Here is a 20,303-nt window from a genome sequence, read left to right as displayed (position 1 = left end):
TGGAACTATCTGAAATTGGAGTTGAACTATAGGAGATAGGATTAGAGCAATCTAAAATTAGAGTTTAACTATTTGAAATAGGATTATCTAAACTAATCGATGATGATTTCGCTTGTGATATTGTTCCATACTTCTATTTCTACACAAATCAATTAATCAAAACAAAAGAACCATATCAATTGATATGAAGCTAAAATATATATATGATCTAACCACCCAATATATACACATCAATTTTGACATCCTACATGATTAATTTAGACAGATGGAGGCATGGAGCAGCTGGTGGTGGCCTGGTAATCGGTTGGGTGGGATTAGAGGAGAAATGGAATTGGAATTAGGAATCACACACAATTGGAGAAAGTGAATGCAAAATGGGATTGGGTTGGGATCTCGGGTAGAAGGAAAGAGAATAGATTCTCTTTATTTTTTTTCTAATTAAAATGGGTCTCCCTCATGTAGCTTAATAACAAGACTTGCTTTTAATTATTTTGTTTTAAATAGTTAGGCTCAAAACAACATCATTTTGATAAAGTCTTGTAAAACACAAAATAGTCTTATTCTCTTATGTTAATCATATATTTGCGAAACCTGCAGTCGCCGATCCGCGGTTGCACTATTATCCTCTACCACATACCCAATCTTAAGTATTTCTTGCAACTCGAAAGTCCTCACAATCATTTATCCGAGCTTCTTGATGGTCCCGAGACCACTCGGGTCGCTAGTGCATCCGTCCGATCTTTATGTCTGTCGTCAATTAGGGTAATTAATCTCGCCCCTTGTTTGTAGGTTAGTGTAGACTAGAGTCCTAGACTATCACTTGCATGTAGAAGAATTATATTTTGGGACCATTTTGGTAAATGATAGGAAAGCACCTTTCAGAGAAGCTGACCTACATGCCACACACTTGAAACCAAATTGAATTTAATGACAGAAAAAAGAGAGAGAGGGGAGAAAGATGGGATGTCGTTTTCACTGCATTTGCAATCCTTTTAAATGCTATAAAAAATTATAAAAATAAAAGAAAAGATAAAAGACCACCATGTTTTTCAGTGCCACTGCTGGAATGGTTAGACTCAGGCACTCGTCCCTGTCAACTTAAACAATACACACGACTCGCTCGCTCGCTCGCCCACTCGCTTGCTCACTTGGACTGCCACATACATGCTACTTTTATCAGGGAGTCAGGAGGAGGAGGGGTCCTGCAGCAACAGCACTGCAGATCACACAGTGCCTTTTTATTAACTTCTGAAACAAAAAATAAAAACACGATTTAATGCAAAAGAAGAATTCAAAAACTGCGTGTGGTTTTGCTTTGCTGTTTTTACTTGCACAAAAACGATGGTGATCCAAAAGGGTGCCCATTTCATCACCATTTCTAACTTTCTTTGCTTTTGAGCTTTTCTTTTTCTTTTTCTTTGTCTTTCTTTCTCTCTCAATATGTCTTTGGAGAGAGAGAGAGAGAGAGAGAGAGAGCGTGAGTGAGGACCACGTGCACCTCTTTCCCACCTTTTAATGGTTGGCTTCCTTTTTTGTCTAGTGGGTTCGCTACGTAGTATGGTACATCCCTCAGTAGGGTTTCTTTTCAAATTTACCCCTTGCGTGTTACGGAGACTCTTTTCACTTCCACTTACTTTTATCCTTTCCCGGTTCACCCGTTTTTGTGTTGCACAGAGTGAAAACGTGGACATCTGTGTTCAGACGAGATGTATATGTATGGACATCGAGTGCTTGTAGACACTCAAGAAAAATCACAGTACGAAATGCACACTTGCAAATTCATGTTTTGGAAATTACGGGTCATTGTGCAAAAAATGTGGATGCGCACTGCACAAGGCTTGTTGAGTGATGTCGCGATTCCTGTTTCAAGTGCACCATTTCGTCGAGCACCCGTGAGTTATTCACCAACTTTTCATTAGGTCACTATTGGAGTTGCGCAGCCATTTTTCTGGCCTCTGATCCACGGGGTTACCTGACCCCTGTTTGTTCCTCTGCGCAATAGCTCTTAACAAAATCTAGTACTAATATAGATAAGTTGTATAAAAAAGCTTAATGTTTTTTTTGGGGGTTCTTAGTTGAATGTCGCATACTAATATCGTATCGAACTAAATTTAACATCTCTTAAGCAAACGCGGGGGTGTTCGGATATGTGTAGATTATAAGTTGTATTGCTTTGCATGTGATTGCACTAGGACAAAAATTTACTCTATAAACTTGTACGTACGTACGTGCAGAGAAAGTGAAGTGAAAACAAGGAGAGAACTGAGAAAACTATAGTTACATGAACAATACTGTCTATATGTTGAGTGTTAATTTACATTGAAGAAAGAATGAATCTTATATGTGCATATAAATAATTAAATTTTATAATACAACCTCAACTTTTTCGTTTGTCAGACGATAATGTCGCGGCATCTATATATCTTTAGATATAAATAGAGACAAAACCTTTTTCCAACATCAACAAGAAGGAACGAGTGGATGGAACTTTCCATTTCACCTTACAGCAAGTCAGATATTAAAGAATTAAAAGAAGAAAAGGTCATTGTTAAAGAAAACAAAAAGTAGAGAGGGAGAGAGAAATAAAGTCACTGTTCGTTTCCCCACCTGCAAAGTAAAACTAAACCATATAATATAATGTAGGACGAATAAGTTATATAAGTGTATATATACATGTATATTCCTTACGTGCAAAAGTTGGGGAAAGAGATCTTTATCTTCGGACTTTGTCCCCATTTCTTAATAAAAATCTACATCCAATCCCATTCCCACAAGCATATATTTGTATATAGTAAATCCCTCCCACACAGAATGCGATATCGAGCTAAGTAATAAGATGAAAAACAATCAAATTCAACGGTTAAAATATCCATAGCATTGAGTGCTATATACACGTAGCAGTTAAGCCACAGCCCTTAAATAATACAATTTTTGTTGTTGATGATGTTTTTTTTTTTTTTTTTTTTTTTTTTTAAACCACAAGTTGCAAGTGGGCCGGATTCCATATCAATTTAGACTCAACCCAGTTTCTAAAATCAAATAGAGACCAACCGAGCCCAAGTTTTGGAACCGAACACAATATTTGGGCTGGGTGGGCTGATTGCTTCCACGTGGAATGAAACGAACGGCTTACCCGAGTCAATTTGTTGACCAATAAAACAAATAGCCCACAAGGTCCAACCGGACCGAATCTTTGGGTCAAAAACTCAAATCCAGCGGTTGCCTACCAAACAAGCAACTCCGGGTGTCCGACATTGTCCAACGTTTGCCAAACTAAGAACCCTCTTTCTTTACATGCTCCTCAAACTCTTGCAATTTCACTTCTATTGCTCTTAGAAGAAGAAAAGATTTGCAAAACTAGTTACAAGAAATTCTTTTTGATATCGATTTGATCAACAGGTTCTTACAAATGTTGTAATATTCTTACAGTGATTAACGATGATGATGAAGAGTGATCGATAATCGTACAAGAAACATGAGACCTCTTTCAAATTTCAAGCACTGTTACTACTTCCACTTGCTGATCCAGGCACCAGCTCTCTCAGCATGGCAACCACCTGCAACATGTTAGGCCTCTTTGATGGGAAGTCGTCGACACACTGCAGTGTCACCCCTAAATACCTCACCATCTCTTTCACTTCGTCAGCTTCTGCTTCATCCGTTCCTTTAGTTACTGAAAGTAACTCTTGGTCTATCACTTCCATTTGTTTCCCTTCTCTCACCTTCATCTTCGCCCATCCGACCAAGTTAGTGTCCCCAAAATCTTCCTTGTCTGTTGGGCGTTTTCCGGTCACAAGCTCCAGGAGGACAACCCCAAATGAGTAGACATCGCCCTTTGCAGTGCAGCGGAAACTCTGGTAGTATTCAGGTGGAACATAACCAGGAGTGCCTGCAAGAGTGCTTACACTCAAGTGTGTGTCAAGAGCACTTATGAGCCTTGCCATTCCAAAATCAGAAACTCTTGCTTCCATTTCGTTGTCCAACAATACATTGCTTGACTTCATATCTCTGTGTATGATGTGAGGGATGCAATTGTGGTGGAGGAAACACAGTCCCTTCGCCGCGCCTCTTGCAATCTTTTTCCTTTCCTCCCATGTTAGCATCCGCCTATCACGGGTCTTTGTTCTTCCATGGAGCATTTCTTCGAGGCTTCCGTACTCCATGAATTCATATACTAGCAGCCTCTCTTCGCCAATTTTGCAATAACCCAATAAAGGCACAAGATTCCTATGCTTGATCTTCCCCAGAGTTTCCATCTCGGCCATGAATTCACGGTCACCTTGGCAGCTCAGCCGTATAAGTTTCTTGATTGCAACACTTGACCCATCTTTCAGCGTTGCCTTGAACACTTCCCCAAAACCTCCACACCCGATAAGACTATCTGCCGAGAAGCCATTGGTTGCCTCAATGAGTTGGGAAAACTTGAGCTTCCTCAACTGCCTTTGGAAAGTTGCAACATTAATGCTCAAGGGTTCTTTCTCCTTGTCAATCTTCCATGCCGCATGGGATGCTTGCAAGCGATTAAGCATCTTCACCTCCTTTGCTTCCTTTCGCCTTGTGCGCATTGCAATTGCCCACACAATCAGAACACAGACCGAAGCAAGAGAAATCAGAACCCCCACGACAATGCTGTTAGCCAATGATGCAACTGATGGCCTGCGACTTTGTTTGCCTGCATCCTGATCGCTCGGAGTCGTGGATGGTTGGTCATTGCTGCTCTGGCAATCGGGCAATGGGACCCCACAGAGTCCAGGGTTGTTAGCATACTGGGTAGCAGGAAGTGTACTCAGCTGACCCCTAGAGGGAATTTCTCCGGTTAACTCATTGTTGGACAAATCAATTTGCACCAAGAAAGATAGGTTCTCCAAAGAATCGGGGATATGACCCTGCAGTCTGTTATGTGATGCGTCAAACACCCCTAAATCTTTGAGCTGGCCAAGTGATGCAGGAATCTCACCTGATAACTGGTTGTGGGATAGCTCAAGAACTTGCAACGCAATCATGTCCCCCATTTCTTCCGGGATTTTCCCGCGAAGCTGATTGTATGATAGATCAAGATACTCCAGTGTTTGGTATTTTGTAAAGAGACTCAGCACTGGACCAGAGTACAATCTGGCGAAGTCACAAGTCCTCAATGTTGGGTCCTGCTGAAGCCTTTCAGGTCGGATTCCTGCAAACTCTAATAAGCCTCCCACTCCTTTACAAGAGTTTCCCACATTCCGTACAAACACCAAAGTATTGCCGGAGAGTATTCCGCTCAGTGCTTTAGCTCCAATCTGCCTCCCAAGTCGAGGTGGGATCTCTCCGGTGAGTCTGTTGCTGTTCAAATCCAACCAAACCAAACTGCTGCAATTTCCGAGCTCTCCTGGTATCTTGCCACTCAAGCTATTGTTCCCAAGTTGTAGAACCGCCAGTCGTGTCAATAGGCCAAATTCCCCTGGGATTTCACCACTGAGTTGATTGCTTGTGAGTGATATCCATTCAAGATTGCTGCAGCTGAACAATTCAACTGGGATTGCACCACTCAGATTGTTATTATTGAGAATAAGATCCTTGAGATTCTTGCATTTTCCCAAGTCTGGTGGGATTTTCCCCTCTAAGCCATTGTACCATGCTATTAGCTGCTGCAAATTCTCCAGCTTCCCAAGCTCAGCTGGAATCGAGCCGTTGAGATAGTTCAAACTAAAATCGATCGTCTTCAGCTGAGAACATTGTGACAGTTGAGCAGGGATTTCGCCTACAATGAGGTTGTCCGGCATTCTCAGCTCCTCAAGTGACGAGGCTCCTGGACATATATCTGGTGGGATGACACCGGATATTTTATTAGAACTCAAGTCTATAACCTGCAGGCTTTTGCAAGCTGATATGGAACCCGGAAGTGATCCAGAAATGATGTTATTCCTCAACACCAAGCTCTGTAAGGAGGTGAGGTTCTGAAAGATAGAATCTGGTAGGGGACCTGTCAAGTTGTTGTTAGAGAGATCGAGAAGCTCCAGCGAAGAACACGAGGAGAAAGAGGCTGGAATTGGACCAGTAATGTTGTTAAACGAAAGCTTGAGTTCGACAAGCAGAGCGCATGCATTTCCTAATTCAGGAGGTATCCAACCGGTTATCTGATTGTGAGAAAGATCCAATCTCTGTAGACTGCCCAGTTGCCCAAACGATGCTGGGATTTCGCCTGTCACATTGTTGGTCGATAAACTCATAGTTTTGAGACTGGTGCAGTTTGCCAAGGACACAGGAATGGAACCCCTAATACGGTTTCCTGACAAATCAAGCTGCAACAAAGAAGGGCAAGAATACTTCTCAATTCTCAGACCAGAAATCGACCCGGTTAGATTGTTGTAAGAGATGTCGAGGGTTTGAAGTTTGTCGGAATTCAATAAGAGATCTTTGGGTAGAGAGCCGGTTAAGTTGTTAAAAGCAAGATTCACAGAGACAAGATTTGGACATTTTGAGGAAAGAGTCTCAGGAAGAACACCGAAAAGTGCGTTGAAAGATAAATCGAGCTGTTTCAAAGCATATGGGAGTTGAAGCAAAGAGGTTGAGTTTATACTGAATTTATTGGAAGGCAGATTTAAGACAGAAAGCATGTCTAGAGAGGCCAAGGGTGCAAAGGAGATTGTCCCCACAAGAAAACAACCGCTAAGATCGAGCTGAGTTGCTCGGTTCATGGAGCATGTAACTCCATACCAGCTGCATGGGCTGGTGCCGAGCTTCCAACCCGACAAGACGCCATTCGGGTCCGTGTCAATCATCTTTTTGAAGTTGAGAAGAGAAACTGCGTCGGTTTTGATCGATGGAGTGACTTGTTGATCAGCTGTGGAAACAGAAACAAAGTGAAGTCCTACCAATACAAGTATTGCAGACAGATGAAGAAAAACCTGGACTGGATTGAAGTTCTCCATTGACGAAACAGGTTTCAATTCTCCGGAAGACAATTTAGAGAGAGTGTGAGGGAGTGAGTGGTGAGAGTGAGTGCATATCATGAGAAAATGTTGTGAGAAAGGAAAGGAGGGAGCTTTAGGAAAAGGTAATGCTTTATATTGTTAAATAAAATGGACAGAATGGAACGTGGAAAGGAATAAGAAAAGAAGGGAATTAGAATGTGGTTGGTGGTGGGTTTGTACTTATACGGTTCGAGTACCATGAACTGTAGAGAGAGAGAGAGGAGAAAGTAGTGAGAGATTGATTTGACTTTTGGTCAAAAGGAGTAGGATCCACATCCTACTGACAGGTTTTATCTAAGATCGGCGCTATATCCTTAAAAAAATGGTTCATATAAATAATATTGGTTTGTGTATATGAATCAACAGCCACTTTCTGTCAGTAAGCGTGAGAAAGTTCCCTATTAGGAAAGTGAATGAGCAGTATACATATATATATAGATATATATGCACCCACACTGTCCCTATGGGTATTTCACAGTCGTGTCGTTGCATGCATTTCACGAGGGAGGAGGGGGAGGAGATTGTAACTAGAAATATCAATACATGATCGTATATTATTGGTGACAAAGTAGATTTTCTCGGAGAAGAAGAGAGTAGAGTAGTGTGGGACCCAAGGGCTGAAATTTGAAGGAGAAGGAATGATACTGTTCCATTGCCCTGCCTGGAAAGATAAAAATGTAGAGAGGAGGAAGGGAGTGAAGAGAAATAGAGAGAGGCCCACAGATACAGGAGGAGGCAACATCATCAAAGGCAGTCTGGGGGTTAATGGCATTTGGCATGGGAAGTTATGATGCCTCCAATTTTTGCTTTTCTTTTAATGTTAAGGAGATTCTCTCAAAATTAGATTTTATATTGACTTTATGTTACATTACAGTTTAACGTTAGTTTTTACGCCAACATTATAAAATATTGTGCCAAAAATATAAGGTAACAAAAAGTCCATGTGTAGTCCCCCCCGCTTGTTTTACTTTTTTTTTCTTCTTATTATTAATAAAATCCAATAGAGGGGAATGAGCCGGGGATTTCTATGTACAACAGTCTTTTATCTATTGAGGGAGGGTTGGTGCCTTGCAAGCGATCATTAATGAAAAGCTAATTTCGTTTATTTCATCTCTACAAAATTTATATTAAAAAAAATAAAATTCATAGATAGTATCACTTTTGAAAGTCTCCTTAGAATTTCTCTTTGAAATAATATTCATCCTCTCCAACCCCGGATTGGATTGGATTGGATTTCAAACTATATAATCTCAGAGTTTAAAGTAATGACCTTTATGGCTGGTTTATGGGACCATTTTAGTGCTCTGTTTAACTTTGATAGTTGATGAAATGATGCATCTTCTCTTGGGTTCTGATATGTAAAGTCAGCTACTATCCTACTGCTTGCCTATATTATGATCATCTTTCAAGCCATCCATCATATTGGGCTCGTACAAACTAAATAATTGCCAACGTTGTCTATAGTTCAATATGTTACTGTTGTTGATTAGGTCAGTTGATTCTAACAATGTGTCTTCTTTCGCAATCAAATTTTTATTTCTCTTTTCGTAGATTAGAGTAATTTGCAATACCATTTTGTTTAAAATAAAATAAAAAAAGTAGAGATTATTAGTTGTTAATGCCTTGCATCTAACCAAGAGTAATTGATGAGGGGTGAATTCAACAAGTGAAGATCAATTTTGTATTATGATCTTTAGTATGAACATCAAAATGAAACAGGAAAAAATATGTGAAATTAGAAACAAAAATTTTAACTGGTTGGAGAAATTGTAGAGTTTTGGTAATTTTAGTACCGTTTTATTGCTAATCACTTCATATCAATCAATCATTTGATTAATGATGGCATCCTAACATTATCGTGACGAGGTAAGAGACCGCAACCGATGATCCCTGGATGGTCGTTCTTCATAAAAAGAAGAGCAATGCTTGAATCACGACATCTGCACGCGTAAGTAACTGTCAGTTATTGAAGCAATTGAGTTTCATGATAATTTAGGCCACTAAAGGCAGCATCATTCTAAAAAGAAGAAAAGAAAAGCCTTTGCCTCACTCCTAAATGAACTTTATCCTGGCGCGTGATAGATGAGCATATACAATGAAGCAGATTGGTGCCTCCCAAGATTTTTCAACCCAATTGCATAGAGGCATAGACCCAATGAGAGAACTAGGAAGCATGGAAATCCACTCACTTCAAAGCGTACAGAGACAACTCATGCTATGGGAGGATTGCATTTTGACCATAATAAAGGTCTTAGAATCTTTAATTATTAAATTTATAATTAGTGCCTTAATTTGTCCTTCTAAATAATCATTTTCATTTTGGCAACCTGCTGTTCTGGTATAAAACTTTCGTTTTTGTTTTCAACATTTATCGATTGTACTTCTTTTTTGCTCGGTATAAATAAGAAAATGATTTCCACTCACCATTTGTCTCCTTGTAAAAATCACTATTTCATTTTACTTTCTTAATTCCGTTTTGATTTATTCAATCAAATCATCATAAATAAACAAAGATTGAGGAAAAGATGTGAAAATCACTTCTGTACAAATATTTTGTTGGAATTCTCAGTGTGCTCTGAGCAACGAGGGCAATTAGGCAAAAGTGGAAATGCCATCATAAACTGTAGTTCTAGAGGCTTTCGGCAACTTATGGGATCAGAGCCTGAAAAAAGAGAAAAAATGGGACTGTTTGTTTCCTTTGGCTATAATTAAAAGAGTAATTACCATCTTCACAGCTTGGTCAACTTTGGGGAGAAGACCCTAAGCTTTAAACCTTTTTACAGTTGTGGATAGAGCCTGACAACTTTTGAGACAAAAAATTAAGATATGCATTCTACTCATCGCTTTTAAGTGATGTTAATGCTAGTTATCATACTTATCATCGTTTAATGAGTTTAATTTTGAGATTTATGTCTATCTAATATACATATTTGAAATTTAAGCTTCGTGACAAATAATATGATGAACATCACCATCACTTGAAGGTGATGCATAAAATTATTCTCAGAAAGAAGCTACAAACTCTGTTTAACAGCAACTTGTTATATGTTCAAATCATTAATTTTTGTTAGCTCGAATATCTTATCGCAATTCTTATTCACTTGTGTTGTAATTAACGTATTCTCAATGTACAATAATTCCTATCAACTATAAAACGAAAGGAAACGAAAATGTATACTCAGATGAATCATACGTGAATGATATGTACTGCAATGTAAGCCACTCAAGTTTAGCCAATTTTGACGGTCCATGAAATGATAAATTCCCCGTCCCATCAAAAGCTATGGAACTTGAAAACACCTTTTACCCCAGCAAAGACTTGCACGCCACGGGAATCATCTTCATCATTTGCATAGGTCTTTTTTTTTTTTTTTTTTTTTTTTTTTCACTTTGAGTTTTTTAAATCCTAATATTTTCTTGGCAAAGATTACACAAAGAAAGAGGAAATTGAAATTGAAATTGGAGTGACAAAAACCGAAGGGATGTGGTAGTTCTTGGGGTCACCACCAATCATTTGGATGATGTAAAAATGCAATTAGTGGGAAGTGATATATGGATGAGTCGGGGGCCCTTTGGCGTGCCATCAACGACAACTTGGTCTTACCATTCTTTCTACGTTTGCATTTGCATCAAAAGCCACGCCCCGATACCAGTTCCCCTATATTTTCAATGGACAAGAATTGTCTGCCCTTCTATTTCGGCTGCATTTATGTACCTTTTTGTTTTGTGTGATCACAGTTAAACTACGTTAATATTTTATATTATTTTTTTTATAGAGATAATAAGACAAAAATGAATAGTAATATAAAATGTTGACGTGGCTTAACCGTGACTACACAAACAAGAGAGCATAGGAGGGCATTGGAAGTGGGAGACCATACAATCCTTGTCCATTTTCAATATAGTTAGTGATTTTCACACCTCTTTTTTTTTTTAATTTTTTTATATTTTATTCTGCAACGTTTTTTAATGATTAAATTGTTTAATTTTTAGTCTATATTTTAAAGGTTAACTTTGCAAAGAACCAATCAAATTATAAATTGCAAATTCTAGTTTTTAAATGAGAAACATAGTTCATTTATCATTTGAATAAACATTAGATGACTAAACGACTTCGGTTTAAAGAGCGAATTAAAAAATAGACTGTTTGAATCATCGTTTACTAGAATGAGAATGAGAAACGACAAGGATGACTTGGGATTTGTTTTAGTAGCGATTTCTAGTGAATTACGGATGAGGGTTTGGGTGAAAACAAATGAGATATGTAAGATGTAACTGGTGGGATTTGATAAGCATGAAGATCTTGGTAGGGCCTACTGTAATCATATATGTTTTGGACAAGCTTACCTGTTGAAATCCTTATATTAATAAATTCCATTCAAACGCACAAATGCTACAGGAGAGAAATCATTCTGAACGTTATAATTAAAAGTAATTTTATCTGAGATTAGTCCGGTAGAAAATAATGATAATGGATCTTCCCATGGGGCCTTTTTCGGCCTAACATTGGGCTTAAATTTGGTGTCGCAAGATCTTAATTGCTCTTTGGACAAACTGTGATTGGACTTGAATTTATGGAAGCAAACCCAATATGTTACTGACGGAAAAAAACCTAATTATTTGAAAAATCAATAGCTAAAAATGATATTTATTCGATATTATTGGATAGATATTTTCTTACAACGTTTTGAATAATAGTTAATGTTTTTTATATAAGCAATATTCTATACTAATTTATCAAAATTATGTAGTGGAAGATTTGAACTTGGGTGGTGACACACCCCGACCGAGATCAGGGAGTGCTGGCCGTCACACGAAGGTGACGTAGCCATGTGCGCGTGCGGAAGCTATTAAGATAGTAATATAAAAGTACGAATAATTAAAAACTAGCATACAAGTACTAAAACAAGTGCTAGCGTATGTGAGACACACTTTCAGAGCAAGTCTACAGCAGTCAAAAAGGAAAGATGCGACATAAATACACCCGAAGGTGACCCTACAATGGTGAGTGTCTGTCAGAAATGCCGGGACGCCCTCTGGGATAAACCACCGAACTTGCTAGACCACTAGAACCTGGAGGGGCGCAAAAACAAAAGCGTGAGTGGGCAAAAACAAAGCTCTTTGAAAACTCTTTAGCAAAATACATTCTAACCCCTCGCCGTAAAACCTGTATACTTCCCAGAAAATGAACATATATACGTATGTATAGATATGCCAATCATGCTCCAAAATATGCCATTCATGCTCGAGAATATGCCACAACAGAATCTCATAATCAAATGTAAGTACTCAATCGTAATTCACATCAATAACATATAATCTGGCAGCCGGGAGTCACCTAACGTGACTTGTACGGCTGCATATAGAGCTCCATTCTCAACTCAATAACTGAATCTGCACACGAGTCGGAACCACCTATCGTGGTCTGTACGACAGGCTTGGTGTAATATATATATATGCTCTAGTGCTACGATCACGTGAAGCTGGGCGATAAATCGCGGGTCACCTACAAGTCGGAACCACCTAATGTGGTCTGTACGACAGGCTGTGCACCTAACTTGGATCCAAGGCGAGCATGCAGTGCGGGTGAACATACACGTGAATGCTATGCCCCAACTCTGGGCGGGAGCACTAACACCGGGGGTGCAGATTATGAGCTCTCTAAGCATCTCAAACTACTATTGCATACAAACATGAATACCACTTACCTGGCACTTACCTGTGCGTCCACAGCACCAATACACATATATAAATGTATGCCGCTACTAATGCATGTGATGATGCATAAGTGATAATAATAAAGTGCATGGCATAAATCAATTACTCTTTTTAATCTATTTCTGGGAATTTAAATGTATATAGGTATATACGGAAAACAAAAGCCCACTCACTGATAAGTGGAAGGGTCGTAGCCCCCCTGCCTCGAGTGTGTACGCTCGTCCTCGGAATACGAATCACCTATACGCGAAAAAGCTACGAAAACGTTAATTTAAAAGCACTTAACCAACTTCTCGTAATAACTTCTCATACATTGCTCAAAATGGACAATTGAATATACCAACGTGCTCTACACAACCTCAGGATCACACCCATATTTTTAAAATAATTTTTGGACCCCGCACGCGCCCCCACGCGCCTGAATAGGCACGGGCCTACGCGCCCCCACGTGCGGCCACGTGCCATGCACACTGACGGCGTCAACTGACGCCGTCAGGAATATTCCATTAAACTGACGGAATATTCCGTTAAACTTAACTGACGCCGTCACTGCCGTTAGGAATATTCCGTTAAAACTTAACGGAATATTCTCCCTTCTTCTCCGGCGAGACTCCGGCGCCGGCGACGGCGCCGGAAAACTGGGAAAAATTCAAACTTAGTTTTCTCCTTCGTTTTTCAACCATTTGTCACGATCTTTATACCAAAATGAAGCTTAGGACTAGTAGAATCACGTTAGACTACTTTTAAGGCCTAAAAATTAAGGAATTATACCTGCAACAACGATCCAAGTTCGGCCAACTTTGAACAGGACGATCCCGACGTCCAAACTCGTCCAACGAAACATTCCCAAGCTCCTGGGAACCTCACAAACACAACTATAAACTTAAAAAGTCCAAAAACCTGCTATATTAGGTTTGCATGAACAGTGCTTAAATCGGCCATGGCGATATTGACGTGAAAACATCGAAGTTCTTACCTGAAAATGGCACCACTGGACTCCTCTCAGCCCCACGAGCACGAGGGTGGTCTTGGTTTCTTGATTCGTGAAGGTTTGAGTTTGTTTGTGTGTGTGTCCGTATGTAGAATGAAGAAGAAGAAGAACTCGGGGAGAGAGAGAGAGAGAGAGAGAGACAGAAAAGAGACAATGGGAGAGGGAATCCCGGGAGAAAAAGAGAGGGTATGAGTGTGTGTGGTCCTACAACACCACACAACACAAAACTACACGTAAAGTAACAAACTAGGGGGTAAAATCGTAAATTCACACGTACGTTTCGTTAGTTTCGGGACGGGATGTTACAGGTGGTATACTGAAAGTAATATTGCTCTAAGAGACAAGGCTAAGCTCATTTCTACAATAATGGTATTAAATTAAAAAAAGCAGTAGTTATTATTTATAAGATTTTTGGGACACAGCCAAAAGAAAACAAAAACATTTTATAATGAGATAGTATTGTGATTAGTAAAACCCAACAGACATTATGTCCCACCCTTTCGTCCTACAAGTTAGAGGCATATATTTTTTTTTATAAATAAAATATAAGAAAAACTAATGAAAAGTCCTCAAGGACTTTAGTTTTAACGAAAATGATAAAATAAAGATGTAAGGGAATAGTATCAGAAGTGACATTTCAGGGTTAAAATGTCATTTTTGTTAAAAATGAACAGCACCGAAAATGTTTCACTAAGATTCCCTAAAATATATTGATGAAAAAAAGGTACTGCAACATCAAAGAGCTATTGGAATAAAAAAAAAAAAACAAACAAGCAGAAAAAATTGTAGCCACGAAAAAAAAAAAAAAGCAACGTTGTTGGCTTTGCTGTCTGTTAGAGGCATATCTTGAAACCATCTCATGTGGTCACCGATAGTTGCGTATGAACTAGGGGTGGGCAAACGGTACATGGACCTGCGGGTATGAACGGGTCCAAGCGGTTCGGAACGGATCTAATTTTTTTAAATTTAAAACGGCGCAGGACGGGGCGGGGCAAGTTCTAATTGCTGAGGAAACGGGCTCCCGACTCGAACCGTTTCCACGTTCAAAAATATGAGATTTAACCTAGTCCATTGATCAAATGATCAAATCTCTGCATTAAAACATATATCAGAGTCTGTTTCTCCGACTCTCTTTGACCTCGCACTCTCTCCCCGAATTTCCTCTCATCTCTCTTTTCCGGCCTCCATAAAGCATCATCTCCGTCCATTCCCCCACTTTCTCGTTCTCCCTCCCACCCCTTATGGACTCGACTCCTTGAGACAGTGTCGACATTAATCGGGGAAGAACACCACAACCACACCATTGCGAGTTCTGGCCACCACCACACCATCCTGGCCATTGAGAACACCACCATCATCCTGCAAATCCCTGGGTAATTTATGAATTAGGGTTTCTGATTTTAGAATTTAGGATTTTTGTATAAGCTTTTCAATTGATTTAGGAATTATGTGGGTTTCTGCTATGGGAATTTAGGTTTTTTGGGGCTGTGATTGCATAAGCCTTTCGATTCATTATATGGACTGCTGTGATTTGATTACTTGCTGAAACTTTTCGATTGGTTTTGAATTTTATGGATCTGCTTATAGATTGTAGATTTTAAGTTGTTGGTATTTAAATTTGTTACAATTTTTTGAAGATATTGATTTTTGAACTAAAATTGGTAATTGAAGCTGCAATCTTGATGCTTGTAAGTCAAAGACGAGTTTATAGATTGAATTTGTATATGATGTTCTTCAGAGATTAGTTTACATTCAAAGATTTATACAAGATGTATCTTCAACCGTCGTTGGAAGAGAAAAGGCTATTGTGGTTAATCTAGAGCAGTTTCAATGTATTATTACGGCCGATGAGGTTCTGTATTACATAAGGATTTATATAGTTTTGAGTTCAGTGCCTTATTGGTGACTGATAATGATACTTGCCGAGTTCCCACAGTGCCGGTTTATTAATACGTGTGTGTATGTGTATATCAGTATTGATTTGCAGTGCATCCTCAATTTTCAAAAACAGCTCCTGTGTGCAGAAGCTTGTGAAATAGGTCTTATAATGTTCTAAAACATGAGTTGGACCCGTGGACCCGTATATAAATTGGACCCGTGTTGCTGTGCAGTATATAAATTACAAAAAAAAAAAAAAAAAGAGTTGGACCCGTCCCGAATCGGTCCGTTTCAAACGGGCCGGGTTAGGTCCGGTTCCTAAACTCAAAATCCCTCTACCCAGCCCGTCCCTCCTCGTTATTGTTTAAAACGGGTAAGGTCCGGTTCCTCCAAAATTAGGCTCGGCCCGGCCCGTGCCCACCCCTAGTATGAACCATATAAAGTCCTACCCCAGTTAAGTGTACGTAGTCACCGACTCACCAATCATTGTTTATGAACCTTCTGTAAGTGTTAATGAACCATCTGTATTAACTAAGTTTATTTACACCAATAATTGCGTATGAACCATCTGTATTAATTAAGTTGTTCCATATATTTAAGGGTTTTTTTTTATATATAGGCCAATGCAATACTTATTTTCATGACAAAAACCCATCTCGTTTTAAACTTTCAAATAAAATCTAAATTTGAAATAAACTGTTATGTAAACAAATAAATATCTATTATTTTTAAAATATTTACAATTGTGCGACAACACCCTAATTATGTTGATGAATTTAATTATCCACCATAATTATGGCAAATAAGTGCTTTATTATTACAAAAGTATCTACTTTATACTTGTCTTACCATCATCTGTTTCATTTCTTATACTTGTTTGACAATCATTGTAGGTAAATTATTTTGCATGTATTATTACATATGTTAGGCACATTTTGATATTATTATATATATGTGTATGCAAATAACTTAATTAACTTTTGAATCAAACAGTATTTATTTGTTTTACTAATAACTTATATTGTTATTTTACCTGGAACTTAATATTGTTATTTTATATATGTAAAATATTGGTAATTTTGAATAAAATAACATTTGTATATTTGTGAAAAATACTAATTTACTGGTTACAATTATTTGAAAAGGAAAAAAAATGCTCATTTTTACATAAATGTGAAAACAACTATATATATAAGGAATCAAAACTCTAATATCATGTAATTTTTGTTATTAATATGCATTGAAATCATGATGCTAAAATTTCTTTTCCAAATCTGCATAACATTTCAAAACGTTTAATTGAATGAAATAATATAAAATAAATGTAGACAACAAGTAATAGACCCAAAGTCAATGATATTAGGGGTAACTTAGACATCCAAAAATACCAATTTTGCCAACTCATACTTAATTATGGATATTGCTTAGTTGGAGCCTAGTCATTGGGTTTTTATTAGAAAATTTTACAATTGTGGATTTTAGTTAATTATGGATATTATGGATAGAGTGCTGATATTCCCACACCGGTGTCTTATTTCCCCACCCACCATTTAATGAAAATGTTAATAACATATTTATCCTTTTAAAAGAAGACTCTTAAACCCCTATTTAATTAAGTACAAAAATTTTGAAAAAACAAAAAATAATTTAAAATATATAAATAATGGTGGGTGAGGTGTGATATCTTCGGTGGAAAGAGGTTGGGAAAAATTTGAGTTAGAATCGACGGAAAGGTTGGAGGAAGGAATGAGTGTGTGCTAGACGAAGGCGAGAAACTCAAATGGAGGAAAAAGAGACTTGGGTGTGAGATCTAAGGCTTTGACAAAAAAGGAAGAAGAGTGATTTGGGGATCAGTGGTCTCAGCAAGGTGAAGATAGGTGTGAAGGAGATGATGAATGTCCAGTTCTTAGGTTTTGCATTTTCTTTCACTTTTTCTATGTTTATTTATTTATAATATTATTTAAAGATATATTACAATTATTTAAAAATATATATATATTAGGGTTATTTTGGAAATAATGGTGGGTGGGAAAATTACATTTTACTTTTTTTAATTTTTTATGGTAGGTGAAATTATCATGTGGATGGAAAAATAGGATAATATGGTGGGTCTAGTAGCACTCTTATGGATATTGCTTAAAACTGAAATCGATTGGTGTGTGGTGGAGGCAAAAATGGGAAGCAAGAGCATGCCGAAATTGCCACTCCCGCTGGCGGCAAGCGGGAAAAGCATGCCGGTGATAGGGTCAGGGACGTTTCCTTCAGCCGGCAGTGAAGCCACAAAAGCAGCCATTCTCAATGCAATCAGAGCTGGATACACGCACTTTGACACGGCTGCTGCTTACAACACAGAGCAGTTTTTGGGTGAAGCCATTTCAGAAGCTCTTTCTCTTGGCCTCATCAATTCCCGGGATGACCTTTTCATCACTTCCAATCTCTGGTGTAGCGACGCACACCCTCATCTTGTGCTGCCTGCCATTCATAACTCTCTCAGGTAATTCGTTAAGTTGTTTATTCTTTTTAATACAATGCATATTAATTCTGCTTACAAGGGTTGATGTTTAATATTAATTCTTCTACTTAAGCAGGTTAATTTGTATCCATCCATGTATGTAGGAATCTTCGGTTGGATTTCCTTGATCTGTATCTGATTCATTTTCCGGTGAGTATGAAGCCGGGAAAATTTGATTTTCCTATTAAAAGAGGACCTTCTTCCCATGGATTTCAAGTCGGTTTGGGAAGCCATGGAGGAATGTCAAAACCTTGGCCTCACCAAGTCCATAGGAGTCAGCAACTTCTCTTGCAAGAAGCTTGAAATCTTGCTTACCACTGCTAAAATTCCCCCTGCAGTCAACCAAGTAATTCATTACCTCTACCGTATATATAAAGTTTTATAACAATGCGGTTAACTAAGTGTTTTTAAATGCGGATGTTGATACCATGCCAGTATGCCGTTGACATTGTTGATACTGCAAATTTACAGTTATCATATATGTGATCGGTTGTGGTTGTCTTTTATTTGCAAGTGTAGTTGACCCCAAAATTAGTAGAATTTAAGTAAATGTTTAATCTGGTTAGGTGGAGATGAACCCAGTTTGGCAACAGAAAAAACTAAGACAGTTTTGCGAGAAAAAGGATATAGTTATAGCAGCTTACTCTCCACAGGGGGCAAACGGAGCTTTTTGGGGGACAAAGAGAGTCATGGATTGTGAGATGCTCAAAGAGATTGCGCACGCCAAAGGAAAAACCCTAGCCCAGGTACGCACCATAAAAACCTACTGAACTATTTTTGATCTGACCGTTCATTTGAAAAAAAAAAGGAATTTTTTTATATTTAAAAAATATTGAGAACGAGTCCCATATTGATTGAAGAAGGGACCTTGTACGGGCTTATAAAAGGTTTGGCTACTACTCATATTGCCAATTGGTTTTATGGTGAAACCTCAACTTTTGTTATGGTATCAGAGCAGGTTGTCCCACATATGAAGCTAAACGGTTATACACGCTCCATGTCATCCCGTTTTGTTATCCACGTGTTAAGCTTGAAATTAACCACACATGAGGGGGCGTGTTAAAAATGAGTCACATTTTGATGGGAGGAGAGACCACATTGATGGAAGGAGAGACATTGAATGAGCTTATAAGAGGTTGGGCAAATTCACCACATGTGAGGGGCGTGTTCAAAATAAGTCACACATTGATGAGAGAAGGGATCTTGTATGAACTTATAAGAAGTTGAACTACTCTTTATATTACCAATTAATTTTATGATGAAAATAATAATACCAATTTTCGTGCGCGGGTACTCTCTTGCTTTTGACCGAGTTGAAAGTCTCCAACAAGATTTTAATGAGGCCACATTGATGCAACCTATATATTCTTTTGTATAAATTCTTATTTCTTGAAAATATTATGATATTAACTATGAAATTTTGGGTGCTTTGCTTTTGCATGCATGAATTAGGTTTGTTTGAGGTGGGCTTATGAGCAAGGGGTGATCGTCGTGGTGAAGAGCTTTAACAAGGAGAGGATTAAAGAAAATATTGACGTATTTGATTGGGAGCTGAGTCCTGAGGATTTGGATAAGATCAATCAAATTCCACAAATCAGAGGGTACCAAGGATTTGACTTCATTTCAGATGAAGGCCCTTACAAGTCTCCTGAGGAGCTTTGGGATGGAGAGATTTAGTCCTCGTGTTTCACAAATTGCACAAGTTATGGTTGCATGATTGTTGAATGAATGTACTTTTTTTTTTTTTCCGAACAAAAATGAATGTACTTTTTAGAATGCCAAAATCATACTTTGCAATTGTTTTTGTTTGTTTATTTGTTTTTTTTTTTTTGGTCAAATGAAGTTTCAGTCGACAAAGAAGGAAACAGTAGAATTATTTCTTGACAAAATCCAAGGAAAAAAAGATTACCAATTACACGGTTAGGAGTTAGTAATTAGTCAATTTAATCATATAAGAGCCCGCCTATTTGTTAGAGCTTACTTACAAATAGCATAATCAATCTGCTCCACTAAAGGTTTTAACTTCCAACAGATGAGGTGAACTGGTGAACCGTACCGTATTGTTCATAGTTAAGACCTTAGCTACCTGGTAACATCCACCCCGTGTCCAGCGGCCTATCTCTGAATTCAAAGGTGTTCTGTCTTCTATGGCCAAAGTAATAAACATAATTACATTACATAACACGCAGTACTAATTCTTGCAAGAGAGATGCTAATCCGACTCGCCTATATCAAAGAATAAACCGTTTACGGT

General features: G+C 38.3%; 2 protein-coding genes and 1 pseudogene across 4 annotated transcripts; 2 read left to right on the top strand and 1 right to left on the bottom strand.

Moving 5' to 3' along the window:
- Positions 1-3,307: 3,307 nt before the first annotated feature.
- LOC137732200 (serine/threonine-protein kinase BRI1-like 2 pseudogene) lies at positions 3,308-7,098 on the bottom strand (annotated as a pseudogene). Its single transcript, XR_015958022.1, has one exon. The product of XR_015958022.1 is annotated as a serine/threonine-protein kinase BRI1-like 2 pseudogene (transcript).
- Positions 7,099-14,691: 7,593 nt separating this feature from the next.
- LOC137732365 (7-acetyl-epi-neemfruitin B aldo-keto reductase-like) lies at positions 14,692-19,846 on the top strand. 2 transcript variants are annotated; one of them, XM_088688240.1, is made up of 5 exons: positions 14,692-15,032; positions 17,605-18,031; positions 18,126-18,395; positions 18,616-18,795; positions 19,502-19,846. In XM_088688240.1, exons 3-5 carry the CDS (start codon positions 18,255-18,257, stop codon positions 19,724-19,726), a joined length of 546 nt encoding a protein of 181 aa, XP_088544366.1. In that variant the 5' UTR covers positions 14,692-15,032; positions 17,605-18,031; positions 18,126-18,254; the 3' UTR covers positions 19,727-19,846. The 2 variants fall into 2 exon arrangements, with proteins under 2 accessions (XP_088544366.1, XP_088544365.1); XM_088688239.1 differs by lacking the exon at positions 14,692-15,032 and having other exon boundaries at positions 17,891-18,031; positions 18,154-18,395.
- LOC148689794 (NADPH-dependent codeinone reductase 1-2-like) lies at positions 17,712-18,153 on the top strand. Its single transcript, XM_088687836.1, has 2 exons — positions 17,712-18,031; positions 18,126-18,153. Exons 1-2 carry the CDS (start codon positions 17,712-17,714, stop codon positions 18,151-18,153), a joined length of 348 nt encoding a protein of 115 aa, XP_088543962.1.
- Positions 19,847-20,303: the final 457 nt, after the last annotated feature.

Source organism: Pyrus communis, chromosome 16, assembly GCF_041283825.1.
Source record: "Pyrus communis isolate YQ-2024b chromosome 16, ASM4128382v1, whole genome shotgun sequence".
Lineage (NCBI taxonomy): Eukaryota > Viridiplantae > Streptophyta > Magnoliopsida > Rosales > Rosaceae > Pyrus > Pyrus communis.
The sequence above is the reverse complement of the archived record's forward strand: the minus strand, read 5'-3'. Positions and strand labels throughout refer to the sequence as shown.